The 25026-nt window shown below is 32.2% G+C and overlaps 4 protein-coding genes and 1 long non-coding RNA gene across 8 annotated transcripts; 4 read left to right on the forward strand and 1 right to left on the reverse strand.

The window, feature by feature from the left end:
- The first annotated feature begins 1962 nt into the window (after positions 1–1962).
- Positions 1963–7414, forward strand: LOC103857759 (auxin transporter protein 1). 3 transcript variants are annotated; one of them, XM_033286095.1, is made up of 9 exons: positions 1963–3327; positions 3488–3731; positions 3893–4078; positions 4249–4361; positions 4455–4638; positions 5040–5137; positions 5745–5952; positions 6061–6318; positions 6873–7115. In XM_033286095.1, exons 2-9 carry the CDS (start codon positions 3540–3542, stop codon positions 7113–7115), a joined length of 1482 nt encoding a protein of 493 aa, XP_033141986.1. In that variant the 5' UTR covers positions 1963–3327; positions 3488–3539. The 3 variants fall into 3 exon arrangements, with proteins under 3 accessions (XP_033141986.1, XP_009133232.2, XP_009133231.2); XM_009134984.3 differs by having other exon boundaries at positions 1964–3327; positions 3465–3731; XM_009134983.3 differs by having other exon boundaries at positions 1987–3327; positions 3526–3731; positions 6873–7414.
- LOC117132356 lies at positions 7228–18638 on the reverse strand. Its single transcript, XR_004455907.1, has 2 exons — positions 18575–18638; positions 7228–13624 (listed from the first exon to the last, which is right to left on the reverse strand). It is a non-coding gene; the product is annotated as an uncharacterized LOC117132356 (long non-coding RNA).
- LOC103857762 (GDSL esterase/lipase At2g38180) lies at positions 13424–17583 on the forward strand. Its single transcript, XM_009134986.3, has 6 exons — positions 13424–13615; positions 13798–13875; positions 14588–14728; positions 14805–14881; positions 14964–15107; positions 15212–17583. Exons 1-6 carry the CDS (start codon positions 13505–13507, stop codon positions 15411–15413), a joined length of 753 nt encoding a protein of 250 aa, XP_009133234.1. The 5' UTR covers positions 13424–13504; the 3' UTR covers positions 15414–17583.
- On the forward strand, positions 18319–19846 carry LOC103857761 (GDSL esterase/lipase At2g38180). Its single transcript, XM_009134985.3, has 6 exons — positions 18319–18561; positions 18697–18774; positions 18838–18978; positions 19054–19130; positions 19207–19350; positions 19433–19846. Exons 1-6 carry the CDS (start codon positions 18451–18453, stop codon positions 19647–19649), a joined length of 768 nt encoding a protein of 255 aa, XP_009133233.1. The 5' UTR covers positions 18319–18450; the 3' UTR covers positions 19650–19846.
- Positions 19847–20119: 273 nt separating this feature from the next.
- Positions 20120–24574, forward strand: LOC103857765 (E3 ubiquitin-protein ligase APD1). 2 transcript variants are annotated; one of them, XM_009134991.3, is made up of 11 exons: positions 20120–21957; positions 22170–22265; positions 22353–22459; positions 22539–22664; positions 22735–22828; positions 23132–23203; positions 23273–23355; positions 23452–23598; positions 23675–23750; positions 23822–24137; positions 24271–24574. In XM_009134991.3, the coding sequence occupies exons 1-11, from the start codon at positions 21927–21929 to the stop codon at positions 24344–24346; spliced, it is 1224 nt and encodes a 407-aa protein (XP_009133239.1). In that variant the 5' UTR covers positions 20120–21926; the 3' UTR covers positions 24347–24574. The 2 variants fall into 2 exon arrangements, with proteins under 2 accessions (XP_009133239.1, XP_009133238.1); XM_009134990.3 differs by having other exon boundaries at positions 21841–21957; positions 22048–22265.
- The last annotated feature ends 452 nt before the right edge of the window (positions 24575–25026 follow it).

The raw sequence follows: 25026 nt of genomic DNA on the forward strand, positions 1-25026 counted from the left end.
CGGCCTTATAATTTTCCTAAAACTTCTCTCTTTTGGGCTTTCTAGGGCCGCTAGGCTTCTGCTGTTGGGTTTCTTTTTTGACACACTGGGTATATCTCTTTCATCAAATATAATGTCTGTAAAACATTCTAGGGCCGCTAGGCTTCTGGTGTTCGGTCGCTTTTAAAAATGCATTTTCATTACTAAAAATTATTTGAACTAGAGATACAAAAGAACCAATTCCGTTACACATCCATTAGACCATCAACACTTCGCTCACTTCATTAAGATTAGTAAACGAATTAACATTTGATCATGTTAAATTATCAAATTATAACGATGACACAATATTTCATTTCTTATTTATAGGTGAGATAATTGGCCATGTCCATATTTTATTTTTGTGATATACTTTGCTGTAGTTTTCTTCAAATTTTTAATATATAACAAGAATATAAAACTTAAAGTATTATTTTATACGTACATTTTTTTAGAACAACATTTTCATAAATTACCAAAACTGAGTAATGAGATTCATTATTTTACTTTAGATGTAAACAAGGAAACACCATAACTTTTAAAAATAATTAGGTGCTCGGAAATTCAAATTAATTATAATAAATTATTTTAATATTTCGTGAAACAGAAGCAAATACAAGGAACTTGTTGGGTAAAATCTGCAGTTTCTGTACCAAATTAAAGAAGACCTGCAACATTGCCGCCTTTACATAAACACAGTTCCTATATACACATTGGGTCTATCAGTCTATGTCTATTTGCAGTCTTGTATATCTCTCTGAAATATTATGCAAGTTGATTAAATTTCACGTATCAAAAAGTTAATTTTCTAAAGTTTGAAGAAATAGTCAAGTTTCATTGTCTACCAATAATTAAACCGTTTCTTAAGAATGGGAACATATTACACGATAATATATTCAACATTTCAATATTATAAGGCTATATATAGAGATAATTACTCTATTATAGGTATTCCATATAATAGAATTCATCTTTTTAAAAGAAAATATAGAGAAATATTATTTTTAAAATATACATTGGAAAAAATTTATCCCAATATTATGTTTAAAATATATAAAAATAAATATAAAAACGGGTTGGGTATGGTCTTACAAAACATAAAAATGGAAGATTGTCACATTTGAAGTTCAAGAAAAGATTACCATTTTATGTTAATACTAAGTGCTACTCGTGTAAAGCACATCAATATTAATTTTAAGAAAAAATATTTATAAATTTTTAACAATTTGAAAGCATCATATCCAAAGTAGATGTTATATCTCACTATGATATAAATTAGTAAAACTCATTAGACCCTTAGTGTCGAGCTACCTTTGACATTTGGGATAAAGTATCCAATTTCATCTTGAAATAACATATATTTACACAAATATGTATCTTTTAACATGCAAAAATGAAATAAATTATTTGGGATAATTAAATATTCAATACTAATAAAAATAATATGTAGTTGTGATGTGTAAACATGAAAAGAAGAAATTTAAAGTTTCGCCGTGATTATTCCCAACAATATCTGTAATATACATCTTGTAAAACGAGTAACATGTATTTGCCTATTTGGTAGCACGTTGTTACAAGGGGTGAAGATAATGTTTCTAGGAGTAGTACTTTCTCTTGCCTCTTGGTGTTGGTGCAGCGGTTCGGGTCATGGTGTTGATCGTTAATAATCTCCAGTTTCTCGGTTGAGATTATCCGGCGTCAATCCTTTATTATGAGCTCCTGAACTTATTTTCTAAAGCTGTGTAAAGTCGCATGTTAACTGTTTCTTTCTTCGTTTTCCTAGATTGATTTTTTTTTTGCTTTCGATTTCAGTGGCTTCTATGTTATTTTGAGTAAAACTTAGCCCTATAAAACTCGATGGCTAATTATGTTCAGCCTTTATAGTCTTGTTTCAAAAGTCAAAGTTTAAAATTTAAGATTTTGATACATGGTTAGGTTACCTTGATAAGTTGAACCCATTTTAACATCATTGCTCATCAGTCGAAGCCTTTGGTCCAAGATCAGGTGTCTGAAAAACTTGTCTGCTCCTTAGAAATTTGAACTTTGGATCATAGAGATTCGAAGGTCAGTCCAGCTAGAAAAAAAATTATATGAAAGTTAATTTTGATTTAGTGGTTATTCATATAAGTATACCACACATGATTACGTTTTGGCACGGTGTTAAGTTATCGTATATTACAAATTATATCTAATTATAAATAGCTGTTGAACAAAACACTAATAGATCTCTAAATCTAGATGCTAATAAGTCAATAGATCATCAATGATGACTAATGATTTCGTAAATGTAAAAAATGTGGTGTTGCATTATTTATTTTGCTACCATGTCTTAATTGTTTTCGAATTAATGATGACTAATAATTTCGTAAATGTAAAAAATGTACTATTACAGTATCATTTATTTATACGACTATTGTATTTTGAACCCTTCAAACTAAACAAACTAGTGGATCGTCGTCGACCAGCACAAATCAATTAAGTGAGGTTGGATGAGTTTGGAATGATAGAATGAGAAAAATCTAACTTATGGAAACATGAAACATAAAGAGATAGAAAACGACACTACAATTGGAATTAGAAATGCTAAGATGGGCAATGGAGAGTATGTTATAGCATTCTAACTGTTACAGATTTGAGACAGATTGCAAAAACCTAATTATAATGGTAAATGAACCACAAGCTTGACCAAAATTTTCAACTGAGCTTGAAATCATCAGAATTCTCAAGATGTATTTTCTGGACTTCAAGATCAGTTACTTTCCCATAGCCAGAAAAAAACTAAACAAATTAGTTTTTTATTTTTATAGTAGAGCCCGGAAATTCTGGATAATAATGCGAAAACGTAAAAAAAGAAGTTAGATGCTACCGTTACATTTTTTTTTGGGTGCACCAGATGCTACCGTTACCTAAAAGGGTTAATGCCTTAATGGTGTGATTTTACAACAGCTGTTTTATGTTTTTATTAAAAATAAATATATTTTTTTGTTCAACACTAAAAAAAAAAAGTAATAAAAAAGAGAGAGAAGAGATTGATATATAAAAAGGAGAAGGGGTGAAGTTGGAAGCATATAGTTACTTAACTTCATTCCTTCTTCTGCTCAGATCAAAGAAAGTCTTTCTCCTTCTTTTCATAACCCACACTCTCTGTCTCTCTCCTCTGCCCTTTTCTTCTTATGCTTTGTTTCTTGAATTCACAGAAAGACAGACAGAGATTTCTTTAAAAAAAAAAAAGAAAAAGAAGAACAAGTGAGAACTAAAGGACCCAATCAGTTTTGGTCTTTGTTTGCTTCTGATTCTGAAAGAGAAAACGTAAGTCACTCTCTTTCTACTTAGAAAAAAACGTGAACAAAGAATAATTCTACACTCTGGTTTAAGTAACAGTCTCCTCTGTTCAGTTCATATGCTCTGTTTTATTTTATTTTTGTCTATGTTCCATGTTCACTCAGGTTTGATTCTTCTCACTGTAAAGTGTTTAGTGACCTTAAACCGCGTCATATATTTCCTCAGATCTTGAGGCAAAAATGTCGGCGGGAATGAGGCACGGAGAAGAGGCGATAGTCCCAAGCGGAAATGACAACGAAGGAGTTCAGGTAAACGGAAACAACACCGGAAAAATCGACGAGCACGACGGCTCCGACGGTTCTAAACTAAGCAGTTTCCTCTGGCACGGTGGCTCCGTCTGGGACGCTTGGTTCAGCTGCGCATCTAACCAGGTAAAATAAAAAATACACACTTTATTTAAAGACAATCTTGATTTCAAGAAAATCTTCATTTCAGGAAAATCATGATTTAAAGAAAATCTATTTTTTTATTCAAGAAAATTTTGATTTCATGAAAACACGAAAGAGAGATCTAATATTTGTAATTTTTTCAGGTGGCGCAAGTGCTTTTGACGCTGCCGTACTCGTTCAGTCAACTAGGAATGTTATCAGGAATAGTACTTCAGATCTTCTATGGTTTACTCGGAAGCTGGACTGCTTACCTCATCAGTGTTCTCTACGTTGAGTATCGAGCTCGTAAGGAGAAAGAAGGCAAAAACTTTAAGAACCACGTTATTCAGGTAAATAAAAATCTGTGTTTAAAAACGGCGTATTAGTGTACGCGGCAAATTAGTCATAAACAAATCAAATTTTAAAATGATTTTTAAAAAATCGGTGTAAAGATCAGTGTTTCAATCGTTGTTAACTTCACTAAATCTTTTTTTTTACTTCACTAAATCTTAATTTACAGTGGTTCGAAGTGCTTGATGGATTACTCGGGACATACTGGAAAGCACTAGGGCTCGCATTTAACTGCACTTTCCTCTTGTTCGGATCTGTAATCCAACTCATTGCTTGTGCCAGGTTTCTCTCTAATCTCTCGTTTAATGATCTCTCCCTCTCTCTCTTAAATTATTAATGGATGATTAACTATTATGATGATTGATTTGGTTGCAGTAACATTTATTACATAAACGATCACTTGGACAAGAGAACATGGACTTACATATTCGGTGCATGTTGTGCAACCACTGTTTTTATACCGTCGTTCCATAATTACCGGATTTGGTCATTTCTCGGCTTGGGTATGACCACTTACACCGCATGGTACTTGGCCATCGCCTCCATTATCCACGGGCAGGTAATAAATTAGTATTATTAATTATATACATAAATTTTTTTTTTTTAATTATATACATAAATTTCTCACAACGAAATAGCATATATAATAATAAAGATGACTACATTGTCTTGTTCATTTTTTTATGCTTTGCAATGAAATGACAGTACATGCCTTCATTAAAATGAGAAACAATATTCGTATTTCTCTTTATGATTAGTGTTAAAGGAATTGAATTTTGTTCTTTAAACTTTAAGGAACTGAAGGAATTGAATTATTTCGTGCATCTAAACCCAAATTTGTATATAATGTCTTCCAAACTAAAAAAAAAAAAAATGTCTTCCAAACTGTTTAATATTCTCTCAATCTAGTCATTGCTTGATATTTGTTTCTGAATTTTGTTGTTAATTTTGAAATTTTAGACGGAAGGTGTGAAACACTCAGGTCCAACGAAGCTAGTGCTTTATTTCACCGGAGCTACCAATATACTGTATACCTTTGGTGGTCACGCGGTTACTGTGTAAGTTTTTTTCTTTAACTGTTTCTTATAGATAGCCAAATTTTGTTTATATAAAAAACATTAGATAATGTCAGACATAGTTGAATACTATTTAAGCTATAGCTCTGTGTGGCAGAAAAGTATGTTAAAATCGGTGCAAAAATATTAAATTATATTTGATGTATCATTTCTCCGCCGCTTCTATTGCAGCTTTTGCCGGCAAGTAAGGTGTAACTATAGTTACAGTCCTGATGATTGTCGTTATTACTTTTTCTATACTTTTAAGTAGTAATAAAATGTTACAAAAAAATTATAAGTTTATAAAATGGGTTAATTTGCTAGATGACTATAATGAAAAATATATTAGTTTTGTAGTAAGAAGGTAGAAAGAGATAGGAAGAGAAATGAAGAAAAAGAGGATTATATGGTTAGATGATGAAATATAGTTTTTTTTTTGGTTATAGGGTCAAATTTCCCTTATAAAATTTAGTATTGATTTATATTCCTCTCCCTGCACTATTGATTGCCACACAAGCGCACATCTAATAGTTAAATACTACGCCTTTATGTAATGTCAAATACACCCTTATGCTTATCATCGGTATTAACAGTAATTTTGATTATGCAGTGAGATAATGCATGCAATGTGGAAGCCACAGAAGTTTAAGTACATTTACTTAATGGCGACGTTATATGTTTTCACATTAACGATACCGTCAGCTTCCGCCGTTTACTGGGCCTTCGGAGACGAACTTCTCGACCATTCCAACGCATTTTCTCTTCTCCCCAAGAACGGGTGGCGTGATACCGCCGTTATCCTCATGCTCATTCACCAGGTAAAAATATATAATAAACCTTCACATATTAAAGTTTGTTATCTTTCTCATTTAGTATTATTTAGATCATCATGAGGTTAATTATGTTTATGTAATGTGTTTATGCAGTTTATAACGTTCGGATTTGCGTGTACCCCGCTTTACTTTGTGTGGGAGAAAGTGATAGGGATGCATGACACAAAGAGCATTTGCTTGAGGGCTTTAGCTCGTTTGCCTGTGGTTATACCTATATGGTTCCTAGCTATTATTTTCCCATTTTTCGGTCCGATCAATTCCGCGGTGGGTGCTCTTCTGGTTAGCTTCACCGTCTATATCATCCCGTCCCTTGCTCACATGCTCACTTACCGATCTGCCTGCGCTCGCCAGGTATGCTTTTACATGCTCAAACGAACGGTCAGTGGAGTATTGATTTTGTTACTATTTGTACCGCACCGCACTTATCCGCAGTTGTCCAACACGTTATCATTCAGAGCCTGAGTTGGTTTTAGTCTCATTCTTTTATTATGCTTTTATAAAGTAAAGATCCAAACTCATGTTTTCAGGTTAGGTTAGAATTAGTAATTGACCATGAAACTATTCTTGTTTTTTTCCTGTTTTTTCAAACTATTGTATATTATATTCCCTTATATTAATATAGTAGGAAAAAGGTTAGAAAAGGGAGGAAAATAAGGGGAAGGGATAGGAGAATAGGTAGGGTCATAATCAGAAATGAAAAGGAGCTGTACAATAGAGACTCTTTGCCTAACTTTACACTAAAGTGAGAGTCTGAGTATGACAAATCACAATCATATCTATCTCTTTGTCATGGGTCAACAAAGCTTTGGATCTTGTCCATTACTATACGACAATGCCCACAAAAACCACAAGCTCTTTTTTTTTCAATGGTTCTTGATTTTTCTTTTTTGGATTTTTTCTTGTAGAATGCGGCGGAGAAGCCGCCGTTCTTCTTGCCGAGCTGGGCGGCGATGTACGTGTTGAACGCTTTCGTGGTTATTTGGGTTCTAATAGTTGGATTCGGGTTCGGTGGATGGGCAAGTGTTACCAACTTTGTTCGTCAAGTCGACACTTTTGGTCTCTTTGCTAAATGTTACCAATGTAAACCACCGGTTCCAGCTGCAGCCGCCGCGCACGCTCCTGTTTCCGCTTTACACCACCGCCTTTGAGAGACCTAGCCTGCATTGTTTAGTGCTTTCGTGGAGTTTATTTGTTCGTCTTTTGCGTTTTGTATTCTATACGTGAGGGAGTAAAAGTCACGAAAATAGTGTACCTTTTACAGATCCCCTTTGAATGCGTGTTAAGCTCTTAATGTTTTTTTTGGGGGGGGGGGTTTGTAATTTTTTGTTCACTCCTTAGGTCGATAATATCGTAGCGTGTGATTGGTATTATTAAAACAATAGGTTAACTAAATGTATATGTGTTCTCTTCTTTTACCTGGCTTGTAGTAACATAATCCTTATGAGCATGCGTTTTGTTGTTAACAAATGCTAAACCCGTTTATGATATATTGTAATTGTAGTGTATATATAATGATTTAAAAGAATTGATTTCGTTATTTATATTATTAAAGTGCATTTTTACATATCTATAAAAATTTATAGCTAAGCGTGTTTGAACGAAGTAGTGGTAATATAAGTGAATTGTAAAATTACCAAACAAGCATTTTAAATTATTAACGCACTGTCCACACTACATTTTCTTGTGCACAAGCAACAATAGTTATGAACCTGATTGAGGAGTGTTAGAAAGAATAGATAGGTCTACCAGCTGAGTAAATGAACGTAAAAAGCATGTTACTCGTAGATGGTCGGAGCGTTACAAAATAATTATTCGTCTAGTTCTATATTGAACTAATTAATAGAGCCGCTTACAATAGATATTCCTAAATATATATATTTTTAATTTTGGTGTGATCCTAAAAACTTTTTAGACCCAATAACTACTGATTAAGAGGTCCATAAGGCCTATAAAAATCCGGATTTTCCAGCTATAACTCTTTTACCAGTAAGCCGAGACCACTTGCTTAAACTTATTTAATTAATTAGTAGATATTGAATTAATTAATAGACTTTTTAAATTAATAGATTTATTTACATAATATCTGTTTCAGAAAAAAATGAATTAGTTAATAGATTTGTTTAGACAATATCTATTTTTCAGTAAAAATAGATTTCTCTAACATTTTCTAAGCGAAATAACCAATAAACCATTGAAATTGACTTCGACGTTGACTTTTCTTTTATCAAAACTCATTCAAACTGCAATATGAAATATTTGTTTTTTTTTAACGTATACTATTAATTTCGAAAGTTTTACTTAGGTTTCGAATGATGATCATCGTCCCGCCCGGCCCCGCAGTTAACAGTAACAAAAATCTCTACATATACTATATATCTATACATTTTTATAACTGTTAAAACTGCACCGCAATTGAACCGCTTGTTCTGCACCGCTCTAATCGCAGTCACCATTCGGAGCCTTAGGTGGGAAATAAGTTGGGAACATGGACAAGTTGGACCTACGGAGCCGGTCATTCTATATGGGGCACATGGGTGTGGGGAGAGATCGCACGTGGCTTCTTCGTCTGAGTCACGTGCCATTATTTACTTCTCACTCTTTCTCTCTGAACAGACACTTGAAAGAAAGGATCAGAGGACCGTTTTCGTCAGTTGACAAAAAAAAAAAAAGAGGACCGTTCTCGTCTCTCTTATTAAATATGGCATGTGTTCATGACACTACTCAATCGTTACCCTCCCTTATCATAGGCTCTCGTTTCACATGTACTTTGGACATCCACTATATGTATATTTACTAATATTCTCGTTTGAATTCAGTGACTATTCATGTGCTTTCAATCTGACTTTTTGTTGTTATTGTATTAAAAAAATGTAAAATGATAATGAAAATGTTTTTTTCTAGAAATGTTTCTTTTAATAGCAAAGAATTCTTTTTGAGAATGAAAAAGTTATGAACGAAGCACACAGTGTGAATGTCAGTGATCTGCTTTTGCGATGTGGGCTAAGATAGTCATAACTATGTGGCGAGAGGTGAACAGTCTTCAATATGTTCTGTTTTTGGCCATGTGAGTTTTGAGACAGATATTTTTTCATCTTTTATCACACCTTTTATCGTTGGAACTGGAAGATGGATTATTATGGATAAACAAAATCTTGCTAACATAGATGGATTGCAGTTATTGTCTTTTAAAAAGGTGATTGTGCAAAAGAAATGAAAAAACTAGCTGCTTTTTTTTTTGTCAGCAAAAAGAAAAAAAAAACTAGTTGCTATTGTTCAACTCTCATAAATTTCTCAAAAAACTTTAAACATATATAATTATTCAAAAAACATTGTTTATGTTTTATGTCCAAAGTCCAAAGTTAAGCAAGCATTTTTTTTCAAAAAAAAAAAACTTAAGCAAGCATAGCTTAACATGGTAGCTGATAGGTTTTGTAACAAAACTTTCTTTAACAAATTTTTTTGGACATTCGTGTTCTTTTTCATTCACTCAAGCCAATACTCCATGTACATGAGACAAGAATTGTACAAACCCTAATATTTCTTTAAACCAAATATAGTTAAAGTCTTTTTATGTTTATTATCCGTAATACAACATTTTCCCTATATGGCCTTAGGATGAAGTATGAAAAAAGAAGTGGCAACGTCATCCTTTACACTTTACAGCCTGATTACATCATCGCTTTGATTGATCTTGTAACAAGCTCAGTGGCTGTAAAGCACAATGACAAGTAAGCAAAACAAGATTTTAAACTAAAGAGAGGCATGCGTTGCAGTTGATCAAGACACGATCAGAATGACAAGAAGTTCTGATGGATCTCAAAATCCACTTCAGAAATTAGGTTTAGGGTTTCGTTACCTGTACAAGAAGGAATGTAGACTATGTATCGATGATTCTGTATAAAGAAGTGTTTTATTGATGATACGAGCAGAAAACAAGTACGAATACAAAAGATATCTAAGAACAAAAAAGTATGTATGTATTGAAAGTATAGTATTACTCTATGAGAATTCAGTCCTTCTTCTTGTCTTTGGTCTTGTTTTTATAGGCCTTCAAGGTTGAATCATAATGGCCTCGTAATCTATGGCTGTTATCATGGCCATTAATGATGTTGCTTTTGATTCTCTTTCAGCTCAGGTTTGATTATGTGAGCTCGGCATGGGCCGTCTTTCTAGCTCGAGATGGGACTGGGCCTGCTGTCTATTTTCCGGTTTAACAGATTCTGGGTTGGGTTCTTGAACGGAGTCTAGAGCGGGTGAAATCCGTCTCCAACAAGTTCAACTATAGTTTATTCCAGGAGCAGTTTCAAATCAGCAAATCAGTAGAGTTTACCTATGCCGCGATCGGCCACAATAAGGTTTGGTGACAGTCAACATGGTAATGTACCCTCTGTAAGTGTGTCGAGGCTCTTCCATCTTAGAGACTACGGTTCCTACGCATCTACCTTTGTGAAACGCCTTTCCCAAAAGGAGAATGAAACGCTACTCATCAATCTACTAAAAAATATAATGCAATGAGAGCAAGTATCCATATATTTCTTGTGACTTTATTCCACACATGTATCATGTAACTCCCTTTCCTCATGTCCTTGTACCGTCTTCTCTACCCACTTTGCTTCTCTTGAGGTTGGGATCTTAAGCCAGTTCACTAGATAGAAAGCATCTGGCGGAAGGTTTGTTAGATTGTGGATGGATCATGGATGTTTCCTTTGATTTCTTCATATTTATTTGTATACTATTCTCAAAATTCTCTTTTTGATTTTTTTTAATGTTACGTTTAAAATTTTATCTGTCGGTAACCTTCATCTATCACAAGTTCACAACACATACAAATATGGGCATCAAAACAAAGGGGTGTCAGTGTGGAGTTTTGAGCTTCTGATACGTGTGTCAAAGAGCTTTCAATGTGGAATTTTTATTTAAAAATAAACTCGTTACCGATGGAGCTTAGCAGAACAATACAAAAATTTGTCAACCACAGACGGGGTCTGTTTGACACCTCAAGTTGCAGCTAAACTAGTGAACCCCAAACTCTTAATAACCACGCAAGACTTGAGAACCGTCGTGATTTTCAATGTTCTATTTACTAATTTTTAGTGTTTCTACAGAGAACAAAAATCAAAATGTACTTTGTTTTCTAGGAATTGTTATGGAAGTCTGGTCGATGTGGAGAGGACTTCCCCAAAGCACCAAGTTGTTTTTCTAGTTGCGTGTATTTTAACACCTTGCATCAAACCATTACTAATAATATCTTTAATCAAACAAAAAAAATTTAATAGAACAACTTGTGATCAATATTAGCTCACTTAGTTTGGTCAGTAAGTGAATATTGGTAAACCTTTTCATTAGCGAATATGATCTCTCGTGTTTCACCAAATTTTGTGTTTGAATTTCTCCCATGTATGAATGATCTTAAAAAAAACATGTATGAATAGTCTTCACTTGAATGCAACAACTTGTTTTAAAAGGTTTAGTGTCAGAATGGTATAATAAATTTTTGGTAGGCGACATTTTCTCTGCAAAGAGGCAAATATATACATTGTTCCATATTAAAGGGCTTCAAATATAAACCTATTACTAGATTATGATCCGTGCGTCCGTACGGTGTTTTTTTTAATGAAATGTGAATGTTTATATATGTACAATCAAATCTAAAAAGAAATAAATAACCGAGTACTAATTATGTCTCGCATGGGCACTAAACCAACATTGCAATAATCTCCGGAGTTTCGGTTTCTCATAATACTTTGTAGATATGATTCTTTGCCTAATAGTCTTATCAATGATTCTAGCCAACTGATCCATTGGCTTAGTGAGCTGTGAATGACGTCTCTCATTCTGTTGTCTCCATATGTAATAGATAGACACCTACAAAGCCTAACACATGTGTTTTCTTTTTACTTGTAATAGATACTAACTATATGATTTAGTTATTTTTTATAGATGGATTATAAATATTTCTAAACGTGTTAGATGGTTCATATTGTGGTAAGATGCTAATTTTTTAAATTATAATAAATATTATGATTTATCAAATAAGTTAAAAGTTTAATTTTTGAATTATAATAAATATTATAATTTGTTTAATTTTGTTTAAACGACATTTCCAGTTTCCGTTAGGTTTTCGGTTTGGTTCCGGTTCGGTCCTGGTTTATTTCCAGTTTGATTTTGGATTTTCTGATTCTAAGAATATAGGATTTACTAGTATAATTGATAGGATCCAAACCCAAATCAAGTCTCATTTTTTGGTTCGGTTTGGTTCAAGATAAATGTGTTTAGGTCTAGGTACGGTTTTGAAATTTGACAATACAATATTTTAGATGAGAAAATATGTGAATAATATTTGCAAAGTTTTTCAGATATATAAAATATTTTTATAAATTAAATAAAAAAGTTGTTTAAACTAAATAAGTATCAATGTTATCTTAATTTAATTTTGTTTAAAGACAACTAGTGCTATTATAATTTTAAAAATAAAATAATTGACTATAAATCTAGGTAATATCATATTAAATTTTATATGTCAGATATATAAAATAATTTTTAAAATAAAATTTATATTTTAAGATTTTATATTTCAGATATATAAAATAACTTTTAGAATAAAATTTCTATATTTAGAAATTATATTACTATCACTAAGTTTTTAGTTTGTAAAATATAAATATATTATATGTAGCCCGCACTTACACTATTCATTATATGTCGCCATTCATACCTTTTTTTTAAACCGTTTTTTTAAACGAATCGCAGTTGTTCCGTAGCATTCGTTTTTTTTATAAAAACTGCAAAAATCGTACAACGCTTCTAAATCTGCTTGTTCCGCACCGCTCAATCCATTATTCCGACCCTAAGTAGAAAAATGTAGGAAACTTCATAATTGATGAGGTTTTATATAAAACATACTTCGTGTGGTGGATAATATGACTCTTGAAGATAGATAAAATATGCATAACTAACAATATTTTCTTAGACCCTCAGCGGCACAAAAAGTAAATATCTAGCAAAATCAAAGGGATGTCAAAAAGCATTCTTGTTTTAATAATATTGATATAAGATAGATTATCAACAATTAGTTTTAGATTAAAAATTCATCTAATTTAATAATAACTATCTTCGATAACATGCATGAATTGTAATGTACAATTTACTTATTTTTAGTGTTTCTACAAAAATCAGAAATATGTTGACTAATGGGACCACATAGGATTAGATATACTTTATATTCTTCGGTTTTAGGAATTAATTATTATGGAAGTGTCAATGTGGCGAGGATCTAACTAAGCAAATGATTAAACTTTTTGTTGTGATTAGGAATATATTCTTTGTTTTCTAGAAATGCATGTTCCTTGCCCAAACATAAAAAAATAATTATGTTTTATTAAAATAATAATTTTATGGATTTGGAAATCCATTTTAATACATGAACGAAGGTGTTCTAACCAATAACACACTTCAGGTTTTATTACACTGAACATTCACCAAGCAAAGTGTTCTCCTTCTCCACGCGAGAGATCGATCAGACCAGGGAAGCTTAGCCATGGTTGGACCAGGAAGACCTCAAATCGTCCTTTTCGGTTCTTCAATCGTTCAGTACAGCTTCATCAATGGTGGCTGGGGAGCCTCTCTCGCTGACGTCTACTCTCGCACGGTTTCTCATCTTCATTTCCCTTCGATGTTTCCCATTTTGAGTGGCATGTAGCTATTGAATCTGTTATCAAACTTACTGGTCGCAAGTGGAGAACTTTCACTCATTATTTGTGTTCAGTATCAACACCATAATGATTAATGATGTAGCACTTACGGATACAATCTTTTCATGCATGTTCACAGGCTGACATCATCCTTCGTGGTTATGGTGGTTGGAACTCTAGATATGCCTTAAAGGTCCTTGACCAAGTCTTCCCAAAGGTACATAAACTCTGTTCCGACAAGTGTAGTTGAACAAGCGAACTAGCTATGTTTTAGTTATAGCATCTCCAATATAAAACTTATTTTGGAGGTAGATGATATTTAAAATGAGAGTTTTAAGAGTTGTTCCAAAGATAAACCTCAAATTAATATATCTCTAAGTTTTTTTGCATTTTTCATTTAATAATAAATAACTATAATCACCAAACTTCAGTAAATGAATAATAATACATACCAAAAATATTATACACAATATTTACAACTTATGTATATTTTGGTTTCATTAAATGAGCATATCTTTAGTTTCTTAAAAAGTGCATGAGCTAGGGAAAATGGTTACAAAATGATACAATTGTGTATATAACATTTCAATTTTACATAATACTATTCCATATTAATAATTTAATTTTAATTTTAACATATTTATATATTTTACGTATTAATAATATATATACAAGATATATTTGAATATTTAAGTAAAATATAATTATAAAGATAAAAATGATAAGAAAATCAATATTAGTAGAACCATATGTAAGTTCAGTAATTATAACGAGTGAAATGAAAAGTAAATAGTGTGGACTTTTAAGGTTTAGTGGAGATGTTCTTATAGTGAAAGTGTCTCTCCTTATGTAAGATTCTTTACTGATAAGCCTTTTTACAAAAAGAATTAGCCTTTCTTGGCGTATATTTTTTGTTTTGTTTTGCTTAGGATGCTGTAGTACAACCTTCTTTGGTGATAGTCTACTTCGGTGGGAATGATTCAAAGGCTCCTCATCCATCAGGCCATGGACCTCATGTTCCTCTATCTGAATTCATTGAAAACATGAGGAAGATTGGGGAGCATCTTTTGGTAATTATGCCCTTTTCAAAGTTGGAGACATTTTTCTTTATGTGTTGCTTACTCATGGTGTCTTCTTTTTTAACAGAGCCTTTCGGATAAGACCCGTGTCATTTTTCTCTCTCCCCCACCAATGAATGAGACACAAATCCAATTAGTTTTTGGGTACATATATCTTTGAGTCTGCTTAATCTTCCTATTAATTAGTATTAGAAGCTTGATCAATATCACTTTGTAACATTGGTAGAAATGCAATAAAAGGACGGAGTAACGAAGTTTGCCGTCCATATGCAGAAGCGTTGTTGAATCTATGCAATGAGATTAATGTAAAAAGTGTTGATCTTTGGAACGCAATACAGCAACAAGATGATTGGTTGAACACCTGCTTCACGTGAGTTAGTTAACATTTTGTATATATGATACATTTCTAAAACGATTCTTCATCAATCTAACGATCTAACTTATTGGGGTTTGTTTTAACTTTTAACTTCATAGAGATGGGATCCATTTCACAGCCAAGGCAAGCGAGGTTGTCGTGAAGGAGGTATTGAAGGTAGTGAAAGAAGCGGATTGGAAACCGAGTCTTCACTGGAAGTCGTTACCAATTGAGTTTCCCTTTGATTTTGGTGTACCAAACTCCCTAAGCCTTTGTGAGATAGAGTTAATGAGAAACGACCAATTGGAGCCACCCCCCTAGTGCGACTCTACTGTAAAACGTTTATAGAACATGCTACTGGAATGGTGTACCAGTTTCACGCTTTATTTGCATGCTTTGTTTTGAACCGTTGTCTTCGGATCATAACAAGGTCGTTGAATAACATGTAAGATTATAATGTAAGTTCAAATATGTGGGGTTTCAAGTACTTTAGGTGTCGTATTTCACAAATATATCCCGCAGTTTTGACATGGGCTGACAGTGCAAAACCATTGGATCCCACAAATTTGTTGTAAGTTTGAAAGCCCTACAAAGTCTTAAATTGTGACTCAAACTTTCAAATTATTTGTACAAATATTTTATTTTTATTCTAGTTTGTCTATAGGCTCATAATTATTTTGAACCCGGCTAGATATATGTTTTATTTCTTTTGTGTTGAATGATTACTTTTTTATTAAACCTCTCTCGAGATTGTTATTGACATTCTGATAGATTTAGAGATATATACAAGTTAATGTACGTAATATGCAATAGATCTGAATCATTTGATATTATGTTATCGACATTTTGATAGATTTAGAGATATTATGTTATATTGCACAATAATTTATTCTTTCTCCAGACTAGTGTATAATTAAGGTTTAGAGTTAGGTTTAGAGTTGAAAGGCTGAGTAAGGTTTTTTTGAATGTAGAGTCTATGGTTCTAATTAATATATGAATAAATACTTTAATTTTTTAAAAAATTGTTCAAATTGTGGATGTGAACGGAGGACGTATCAGAGTGTTTGTGTTAACTTTAATATACATATATCTTTTGTACTTAAATATTATTATATTGTTGTTTAATTATTATTTATATTCAAAGTTGTTTTGTTTCTTATTATATATTTTTAAACAATATTGAATATTGTTTTGTATTAAAAATATTTTCAGTGCGGATAAAATGATTAGTAGTACAATAAGTAATTAATTATCATAAATATAATATAAATGGACTAATTATTTTTGGACAGAAAATTTGATATATGTTTTAATACTTACTAAAAGTTAAAATTGTTTTATATTGATTTTATATCTTATTATTTGTGTTGAATCTTATTTTGTATTGGATGTATTTAGTAAGGCGGATAAAAGTTTGCAATTCAACAAATATGTAATTGTTTGAAGTTGTACTTACTTTTATGTCAATTTTATATTGTTTATGTTCACAAACATGCTTTTTTGAAATTAGTTATTATAAATAATATAAATGGATAACTTACTTTTGGACATCTCAAATTAGTATATGTTTTAATATTTATTAAATTTTAAAAATGAAGACTGAATGTCTATGTTTTAATTAATTGTCTATTTTTAATGAAGAGTAGTTAAGATATGTTGTTCTTTAAAACAATTACTAATGATGATTATATATAAATTAATTGATTGTTTATGTAAGGAAATATTTTGTTCAAATATGTAAGCGTGATATTATGTAAAATAATAATTAATGATGAAATATATAATTCGTTAGATTCTTAATGGTATTTGTTGTAATTAAACTGTTAATCTAAGGGTTAGTTCATTTTTGTACTTTAGTTTTAATAATATATATGAATTAAATAAAAATATATTGGTTATTTGAAAGTAGTATTGGGTTGCGGGTTAAACATGTCCCCCTTGATCCGGCAATTTACGGGTTGACTGATTTTTTTTATTCAAAAATTTGACCAGTAAGAAGAAAATATAAAATCCACACCCGTCCACTCAATAATAAGTAATATTATTTTACATATTTTTATAAAATAATAATAAAAAAATCTATTTATAATTAAAATTAAATAACAGTTTGTAATTTTTTTAAATAGTTGTTATTCATTAACTTTTGTATTATAATTTTTGTAGGTTAGCGGTTATCCACAGTTAAACTTTGGCTGATTTTCACTATCCCGAATAAAAAACACTCGAATTTGTACCTGCAAATCAATTTTTTTCAAATCATCGATCAATATCCGCTCCGCGACAAATGAAATGAGACGGGCCCGCAGATAATGATTCAGATGTCCAGTCTTATTTGAAAGGGTAAGAAAAATATTTTATATTAAAATGTAAAATGACATTTTTAAAAACAAAAAAACTCAACTTTTTAAAAAGTGGAAGGAGTACATAAAATCCAAAATATGGAATTCCCCATACACACATAATTCAATACTAATGAAAAAAAAAAAAGAAAGAATCAAAGTGTACATACACGTTAACAGAGCGAGCTTAGCAGAACAATACCAAAATTTGCAAACACGAGAGGGGCCAGATAAACACAGACCGGTTGTTTGATACCTCAAGTTGAGGCTAAACTAGTGAACCCCAGAACTCATAATAACCACGCAAAGACTTTGATAGCCGGGCGTGATTTCCAGTGCTGCTATTATTTTTTTCTGATCAATTTCCACTGCTTCTCTATATATTAACAGAAAACATGTCGACTAGGTGAGCCCACATAAGATTAGGAATATATTCTTTTGTTTTTTTCTAGGAACTATTGTGGAATTCTGGTCGATGTGTCAGTAGTGACGATCTAACGACCACAACACAAATGATTGAACTTTTTGATTGTGATTAAAAAACAACTCCATACACTAAAAATAAATAAAAAAGTAATTATAAGGATAACATTAGAGGATATACGAGGAAAATATTTCATTTGAAATATCATAAGATATTTTCTAGAATTGCTAATAACATTTGTCAATATATATATAAATTAATTTTCTTTTCAAACATGATAAAATCTCACTCCATATACTAAAAATAAATAAAAAATAATTATAAGGATAAAATTAGAAGAGATACAAGGAAAATATTTCATTTGAAATATCATAAGATATTTTCTAGAATTACTAATAACATTTGTCAATTTATATATAAATTAATTTTCTTTTCAAACATGATAAAATCTCAATTAATTAAATAAATTTAGTTAATATACTTTTTTTAAAATTTAGAAATCCATTTTAAATACTTATCAGTTTCGTTAATCAGAGCATTCACCAAGCAAAGTGCTCTCCTTCACCCGGTGAGAGAAGAGGAAGCAAAGAAAGCCATGGTTGGACCAGGAAGACCTCAGATCGTCCTCTTCGGTTCTTCAATCGTTCAGTACAGCTTCAGCAATGGTGGCTGGGGAGCCTCTCTCGCTGACGTCTACTCTCGCACGGTTTCTCACTCACTCTTCTTCTCCTCCTCAGTCCTCAGCTATTGAAAAGTCGAGAACTTTCACTCATTACATGTTTTTGAATCGGATCCATCACTGTAACACTTAAAGATTCAATCTTTCAATGCATGTTCACAGGCTGACGTTGTCCTTCGTGGGTATGGTGGTTGGAACTCAAGATTTGCCTTAAGGGTCCTTGACCAAGTCTTCCCAAAGGTAACGTACACTCTGCATATTGAAAGTGTCACACTTTATGTATGATGTCTCTGTTTTGGTTAGGAAGCTGTAGTACAACCTTCTTTGGTGATAGTTTACTTCGGTGGGAATGATTCAATGCCTCCTCATCCATCAGGGAAAGGAGCTCATGTTCCTCTCTCTGAGTTCGTTGACAACATGAGGAAGATTGGGGAGCATCTTTTGGTACTAATGCCCCTTTTGAAAGTTGGAGACTTTTTGTTTCTTATTGTGTTGCTAACTCTCATGTTATCTTAACAGAGCCTTTCAGACAAGACCCGTGTCATTTTCGTCTCTCCTCCACCAATGAATGAGAGACAGATCGAGTTAGTTTTTGGGTATGTCTTTTTTGAGAGCTGGTTAAATCTTCCTCTTAGTATTAGAAGTTTGATCATTATGTAACATATGTGGTAGAGATGCAATAAAAGGCCGGAGAAACGAAGTTTGCCGACCATATGCAGAAGCGTTGTTGAACCTATGCAATGAGATCAATGTGAAATGTGTTGATCTCTGGAACGTTATACGGCAACAAGATGATTGGTTGAACACCTGCTTCACGTGAGTTAGTCAATAACATTTTAACTCTTAAAAATGATACTCTATCAAACTAACTCATTGGGGGTTTGTTTTAACTTCATAGAGATGGGATCCATTTCACAGCCAAGGCAAGCGAGGTTGTGGTGAAGGAGGTGTTGAAGGTAGTGAGAGAAGCGGAGTGGAAACCGAGTCTTTACTGGAAGTCATTACCGATTGAGTTTCCCTTTGATTATGGTATACCAAACTCGCTAAGCCTTGCTGAGCTGGAGTTATTCAGAAACGAACAGTTGGAGCTACCACCTAGTACGGCTCTACTGTAAAACGTTTAGAGAACATGCTACTGGATGGTGTACCAATTTATTCTCGCTTGTGTGCATCAGATATACAGAACAAGTTGCAGTTGAATATAAAAACTCTGTTTTCGTTTGGTGAACAATGATGGTTGTCACTCATATATGTTTTTGAGCCTTTTAAGATTATCATGCAAGTTGACATATGTTACATTTACAACGATTCATGCTTCCTCCCGAGTAGTCTAGGATCTACAGTTCATACCATATTTCAGATACACCAAACTATCGTTTGGCCTTATATCACAGCATTTTGTTCTACTTATCTATAATGTTCAACACCATATCTCTTCATCTCATATGACTACTGGTATACAGATTCTACTTTTGACATGGGCTGACAATGCACAACCATTGGGATCCCACAATTTTTTTGTTTAGTTTGAAAGAAAAGACTCAAAATGTCTACAGTATAAGTTTTCTTTGGGTTTCATGATTAAAATTAAGCCCAAGGATCCAAATAGGTTTATTTTAGTGGTTAAATCAGTTGTGATATAATTTAATGGTTTGATATTTCATATTCTACAAATACGTTATTCTTCCTCCCAACTAGTCTAAGGATATATGAAGCTTATATAATATTTTGAACAAGCTTAATCATAATGTTTGACTTTTTTTCTCTTTTCATTTGGATAGATAGAGACAAATGTAAGTTACCAGCATGCGTATAGATTCAATATGTTATCCTCTAATGACACAATGAATCTATTTCAGATAAATATATATATCTGCATGAAAAGATTTAGTATGGTTTGGTTTACTCTCTCTCCGGACTAATCTAAGATATATAGAGCTTTATATAATATTTTAGACAGGGAACCTTAGCGCTGACTTTTTTGGGCATCTTAAACTTATACTCCTCTTAGGAGTTGAGAGTTTAATTCATATTTTGATAAATTTAGACACGTAAACCACGACCATGATGCATGCAAATAAATTCAATATGTTATCTTCAATAATAACATATTAGTCCTGTTTCAGATAAGAACAGCATTGTATTACAAATTACAACATTGTATTTAATCAATAGTTAAGTGATCTTTAGCAAAGCTATGAGATTTGATTTTTTTTTTTAAAAAATTATATCAACATTATAAAATGATTAGAAAGATTGAAAATACATAACTTAAAACTTATTCAATAAAAGTGGATTATCAAATTAGTTTTTCAAATAACAAATTTAATAACATTAGATTTTATTTTATTTTCTTAAATTTGTGATTGAATAATAATTATTTTTTCATTTTAACACAAATCACCTCAAACTTTTAGTTGAGTACATCTGACTTAATATGTTATATCTAATGATGACTTAGGGTTCCTCATGACTAGTATAAAATGTATGAGTATACTAAAGTTGAAACCCTCCATTCGAGCAGATGCATTTTTGTTTTAAAATAACATTTATAATAAAGATAAATTATAAAGATATATGTTTCATATCAATTTTAGAATTGGTGAAATTTGATTTTTGATGAAATTTTACTATTCATATATTAACCAATTGTTTATTTGTTTGTTTAAAAATATAACACCATATTAAAAAAATTAATTTAAACATTAGTTTTATATGAATAACTACTACTTTCCAAGTTTTTGTTTGAATATTTGTAATTTCGACATGTTTATATGTGACTAAATTAAATTAGTTAATAATATTTTTAGAAAATATTTTTTTTATTTAATATATTATATTTCATTTTGTATTTTATTATCACCACAAAATCGTACATAGAAATCGTACACAAAATAAATTATTGGTTGTTTTTCTTTATAAAAATTTAATATTATAAAATTTAACAGATTATGGATTTAGATTTACGAAAAATTATTTAGATATTAATATCATTTACGTTTATTCCAAAAAAAATTATATGAATATATTTAGGTTAATATGTTAAATTACTAAGTAAATGGTCCAACTATAACTCTTCTATAGCAGAGTTTTTAAAAATAACTCTATTTTTAATACAGTAGATATAATATTTCAGATGAACTAATCTTGTTTTTATTTACATCATGATTCATTTATATATAAATTGCTTATTAATGCATACATATTTATCATTTTAAAACAACTCACATGAAGGATAATATTACTACATTAGTTTATTACAAAAGTACCCTCAAAGAAGTCAAACATTATAAAGCGTTAACCACCGTCGTTTACCGACTGAGAGAAAAGACGGAGACTCGCAGGTGATACTACCATTTTCAAACAGTGTAACCATTACTTTAATTATCTCCATGGATCCACCTCCTCCTCACACATTCTCAGGTCTTTCTCCTTCTTAATATCTTAAAAAGGTTTCGTCAGTTTCATCATCCTCTCCTTCACCCATCTCCTGATTCCTCTCCCTCTCTCTAGATTGCCCGAGATGGATTCAGCTCCTCCTCTTCTCCCCTATGTGTCTTCTTCTTCATCTTCTAATACAGAGGAAGAAGACGTTAACCAAGAGTTTGATCCCCGGTTTGATCATCGGTATGCAGGAGATTTAAACCGACCCGATCTTGGGACCGCTTCAGTGGCCGGTGTTGAACAACGCGTGTCCTGCTTCGCTGTGGTTATCATTTTCTGGTTCTTTGGTTTGTTTCCGACACTCTTTTGACTTTGCTCTGTTTTTGAAAGTCTTGGAACTGTTGTCTGAATTTGACTGATTCTCGTTGACTCAGTGTCGATGGCTATGATTGTTGGTGTTTACGGACCAAGAAATGTCTGGATTGGACCTAACTCTTCCATTCTTATCGAACCAAACACCATTTTTGTCCAAAGCGTAAAGGTTGTTGTCTGGTTTTACTCTCTATCAGGAGAGGCACTGCTAAGTTGCTGAGAATGTTTCTTTTTTCTTGTTTGGTTAGGTGAAAGAGTTAGATGATTCAAAATCTGGACTTGAGTTATTTGGGTTCTATACATCTCCTCCTCTTGATGTTGTAGTGAACTGGTCTGAATCTCGCTTGGCCTCTGTCTCTCATAACTCTTACAAGGTATGTTTAAAGATTCTCATGAAAACCTGAAGTCAAAAGATTCAAACTTACCTGATTTAACTTTTTTCAGGAATGGCCATACTATCTGAACAAAGGAGCTTCGTTGAATATTTCATATAGAGTCAAACCAGAAGGCCGTTCACTTCGGCTTGTGGTCGATGAAGGTTGGTTGGTTTATATTCGGTTGTGATCTCTTTTTTTTTTTTTAATTCTTTTTGGTCATTTTTCTATGCTTGCCTTCTTGTTTGATACAGTTAATATAGATTTGATTGAACAATCATGATAGTAATACACAAAACAGATTCATAAAACCCATATGCAAAGTCGACAACTTTCCTAACTAGACCATTAACTCTTAATAAAATAAGGAAATACAGGGTAGAAGTCTTGATATGATTGAATAGTTTCTTTGTAAGTCTTACCTTTTAGGGATGTCAACTGATTATTTTAATGCTCTCAAATCATAGGAACGGACTCTTATCAGTTGTTGGAGGAACATGCATCACAGAACACAGCTCTCTCATGGAATCTGATTCGAGGTTACTCAAATAGAAGTTCCAACTTAAATGTATTGGTTGTCTCAGGAGTTAAACAAAAGTCCTATACAGGTAGTGGTGTAATTGAAGTGAAGATAAGTAAGTCTTCAAGTTATTATGTGGCTGTGGCTAACTCCAACGTGAAGGACGTAGAGGTAATGATGACTTAGGAATAAGTTTTGTTTTTGTTTCTGTTGTGTTTCTTCTTGCTCATGTCCACTTTATTTACTTGAGATGCTTTTTTTGTTCAGGTGGAACTGGATATTGATGTGAGGGCTATCTTGTATGATACTAAACAATCATTCTACAAGTGTACCTTCAGCAACGGAGAGTGCACATTCAATGCAATGTCTCTTGTTGGAAACTCTATTGTCTTAACTTCACCAGCACCAACACAGGTATGCATTCACAAGGAAACACACCCACAGAATCTGTATATATTACATGCTCACTTCTCATTACCTCTGAGCTTAGGGAGCATCAGTTGAAGAAGAATGGTGTATCAGGTTCTCATATCAACCTAGATGGACTTCATATGTTGTCGGCACAGGTTGAATATATTTCAATTATTTTAAAGCAATTTATAATCAGATTTGAGCAATGGAAAGTTTCTGTTTTTAGGTTTGGTGACTTGCTTCATGCTGGTAGCTATACAACTCTGGAAAAGGTTACAGTGTGATGGTGAAGAGATAGATCAAACCCAAAATGATTCAGCTAGAACACGACTACTTGTAAACAAAGATGAAGATGGTTCAAGCATGGGTTCGTCTAATGAGTCTTTTGCAGCAGATGATGCTGATCTTGAAGACTTTACTGGTAATGAGGGTGAAGCAAGTAATAGCACTAGACGTCTATGTGCCATTTGTTTTGATGCTAGACGAGATTGCTTTTTCCTCCCCTGTGGCCATTGCGTCTCTTGTTATCAGTGTGGAACAAAGTAAGTTTTTCTCAAACTAATACGTCTCTCAGCATGAGCTAATATAATATACAACTGTATATATATCAAATCTACTGGATCAAGAAAAATGTTGTTAATTATCGTATTGAGATTGATCCAAATATGTGCACAGGATAGCAGAAGCTGCTGGGAGTTGTCCAGTCTGTAGAAGGACGATGAAGAAGGTGAAGCGAATTTATACAGTATAAGATGTAATGTTAAAGAAATTGGTAGATGGTAATTATGCATTTTATAGGAGATTAGTGTCTGTGCGGGGTACCGCATTGACTGATTTTAATCGTTTTTAGAAAAATAAACCGTTTTTTTTACTGACGACTAGGCGTTACATAGACCGACTGTTAGAACGATAAGGTGTATCAGTCAACATAAAGTTGGATCGATATAGAGTTAATCATAAATATTATTGATTATTGACATGGCTTGGTTATTCTGTATTATTCAACAAGGCTAAGAGCATTTACAATGTACATTTCAATATTTTCTTTTAAATAAAAATATTTATTATAGAGTTAGTTTTGTTCCAATGTATGATTCTATAATAGAGTATTCTTTTATTTTTAAGAAAAATATAGAAAAATTCTACATTTTTATCTTTATATTTGAGAAATTATCACAAATACCACATTCGTACACTTTTCATGTTTACACTAACTATTTTTACCTTCACTTTTAATAAATGGTAAAAGATATTTATATCCCTAGGGTTAACTAATTTAGACTTACGGTTTAGAGTTGAAGAGTGGGGTAGAGATTTTAGAATGTGAAATTTGGTATTCTAATAAATATATAAAAAAATACTTAAAAATATAAAAAAATTTAAAAATAGTTTCAAACATAATTTTTGATTTTCAACAAGAAATTTGAAAAA

The sequence above is a fragment of the Brassica rapa genome, chromosome A03 (genome assembly GCF_000309985.2).
Source record: "Brassica rapa cultivar Chiifu-401-42 chromosome A03, CAAS_Brap_v3.01, whole genome shotgun sequence".
Lineage (NCBI taxonomy): Eukaryota > Viridiplantae > Streptophyta > Magnoliopsida > Brassicales > Brassicaceae > Brassica > Brassica rapa.

Excerpts from the sequence above, each read along its gene's own strand:
- LOC103857759 (XM_033286095.1), top strand. The coding sequence starts at position 3,540 with ATGTCGGCGGGAATGAGGCACGGAGAAGAGGCGATAGTCCCAAGCGGA. Across the intron at positions 4,362-4,454 it reads CAACTCATTGCTTGTGCCAG|TAACATTTATTACATAAACG; the intron begins GTTTCTCTCTAA and ends ATTTGGTTGCAG. Across the intron at positions 4,639-5,039 it reads CCTCCATTATCCACGGGCAG|ACGGAAGGTGTGAAACACTC; the intron begins GTAATAAATTAG and ends TTGAAATTTTAG.
- LOC103857762 (XM_009134986.3), top strand. The coding sequence starts at position 13,505 with ATGGTTGGACCAGGAAGACCTCAAATCGTCCTTTTCGGTTCTTCAATC. Across the intron at positions 13,616-13,797 it reads CTGACGTCTACTCTCGCACG|GCTGACATCATCCTTCGTGG; the intron begins GTTTCTCATCTT and ends GCATGTTCACAG. Across the intron at positions 13,876-14,587 it reads TTGACCAAGTCTTCCCAAAG|GATGCTGTAGTACAACCTTC; the intron begins GTACATAAACTC and ends TGTTTTGCTTAG.
- LOC103857761 (XM_009134985.3), top strand. The coding sequence starts at position 18,451 with ATGGTTGGACCAGGAAGACCTCAGATCGTCCTCTTCGGTTCTTCAATC. Across the intron at positions 18,562-18,696 it reads CTGACGTCTACTCTCGCACG|GCTGACGTTGTCCTTCGTGG; the intron begins GTTTCTCACTCA and ends GCATGTTCACAG. Across the intron at positions 19,351-19,432 it reads TGGTTGAACACCTGCTTCAC|AGATGGGATCCATTTCACAG; the intron begins GTGAGTTAGTCA and ends TTAACTTCATAG.
- LOC103857765 (XM_009134990.3), top strand. The coding sequence starts at position 22,058 with ATGGATTCAGCTCCTCCTCTTCTCCCCTATGTGTCTTCTTCTTCATCT. Across the intron at positions 22,829-23,131 it reads TCGGCTTGTGGTCGATGAAG|GAACGGACTCTTATCAGTTG; the intron begins GTTGGTTGGTTT and ends CTCAAATCATAG. Across the intron at positions 23,599-23,674 it reads CTTCACCAGCACCAACACAG|GGAGCATCAGTTGAAGAAGA; the intron begins GTATGCATTCAC and ends CTCTGAGCTTAG.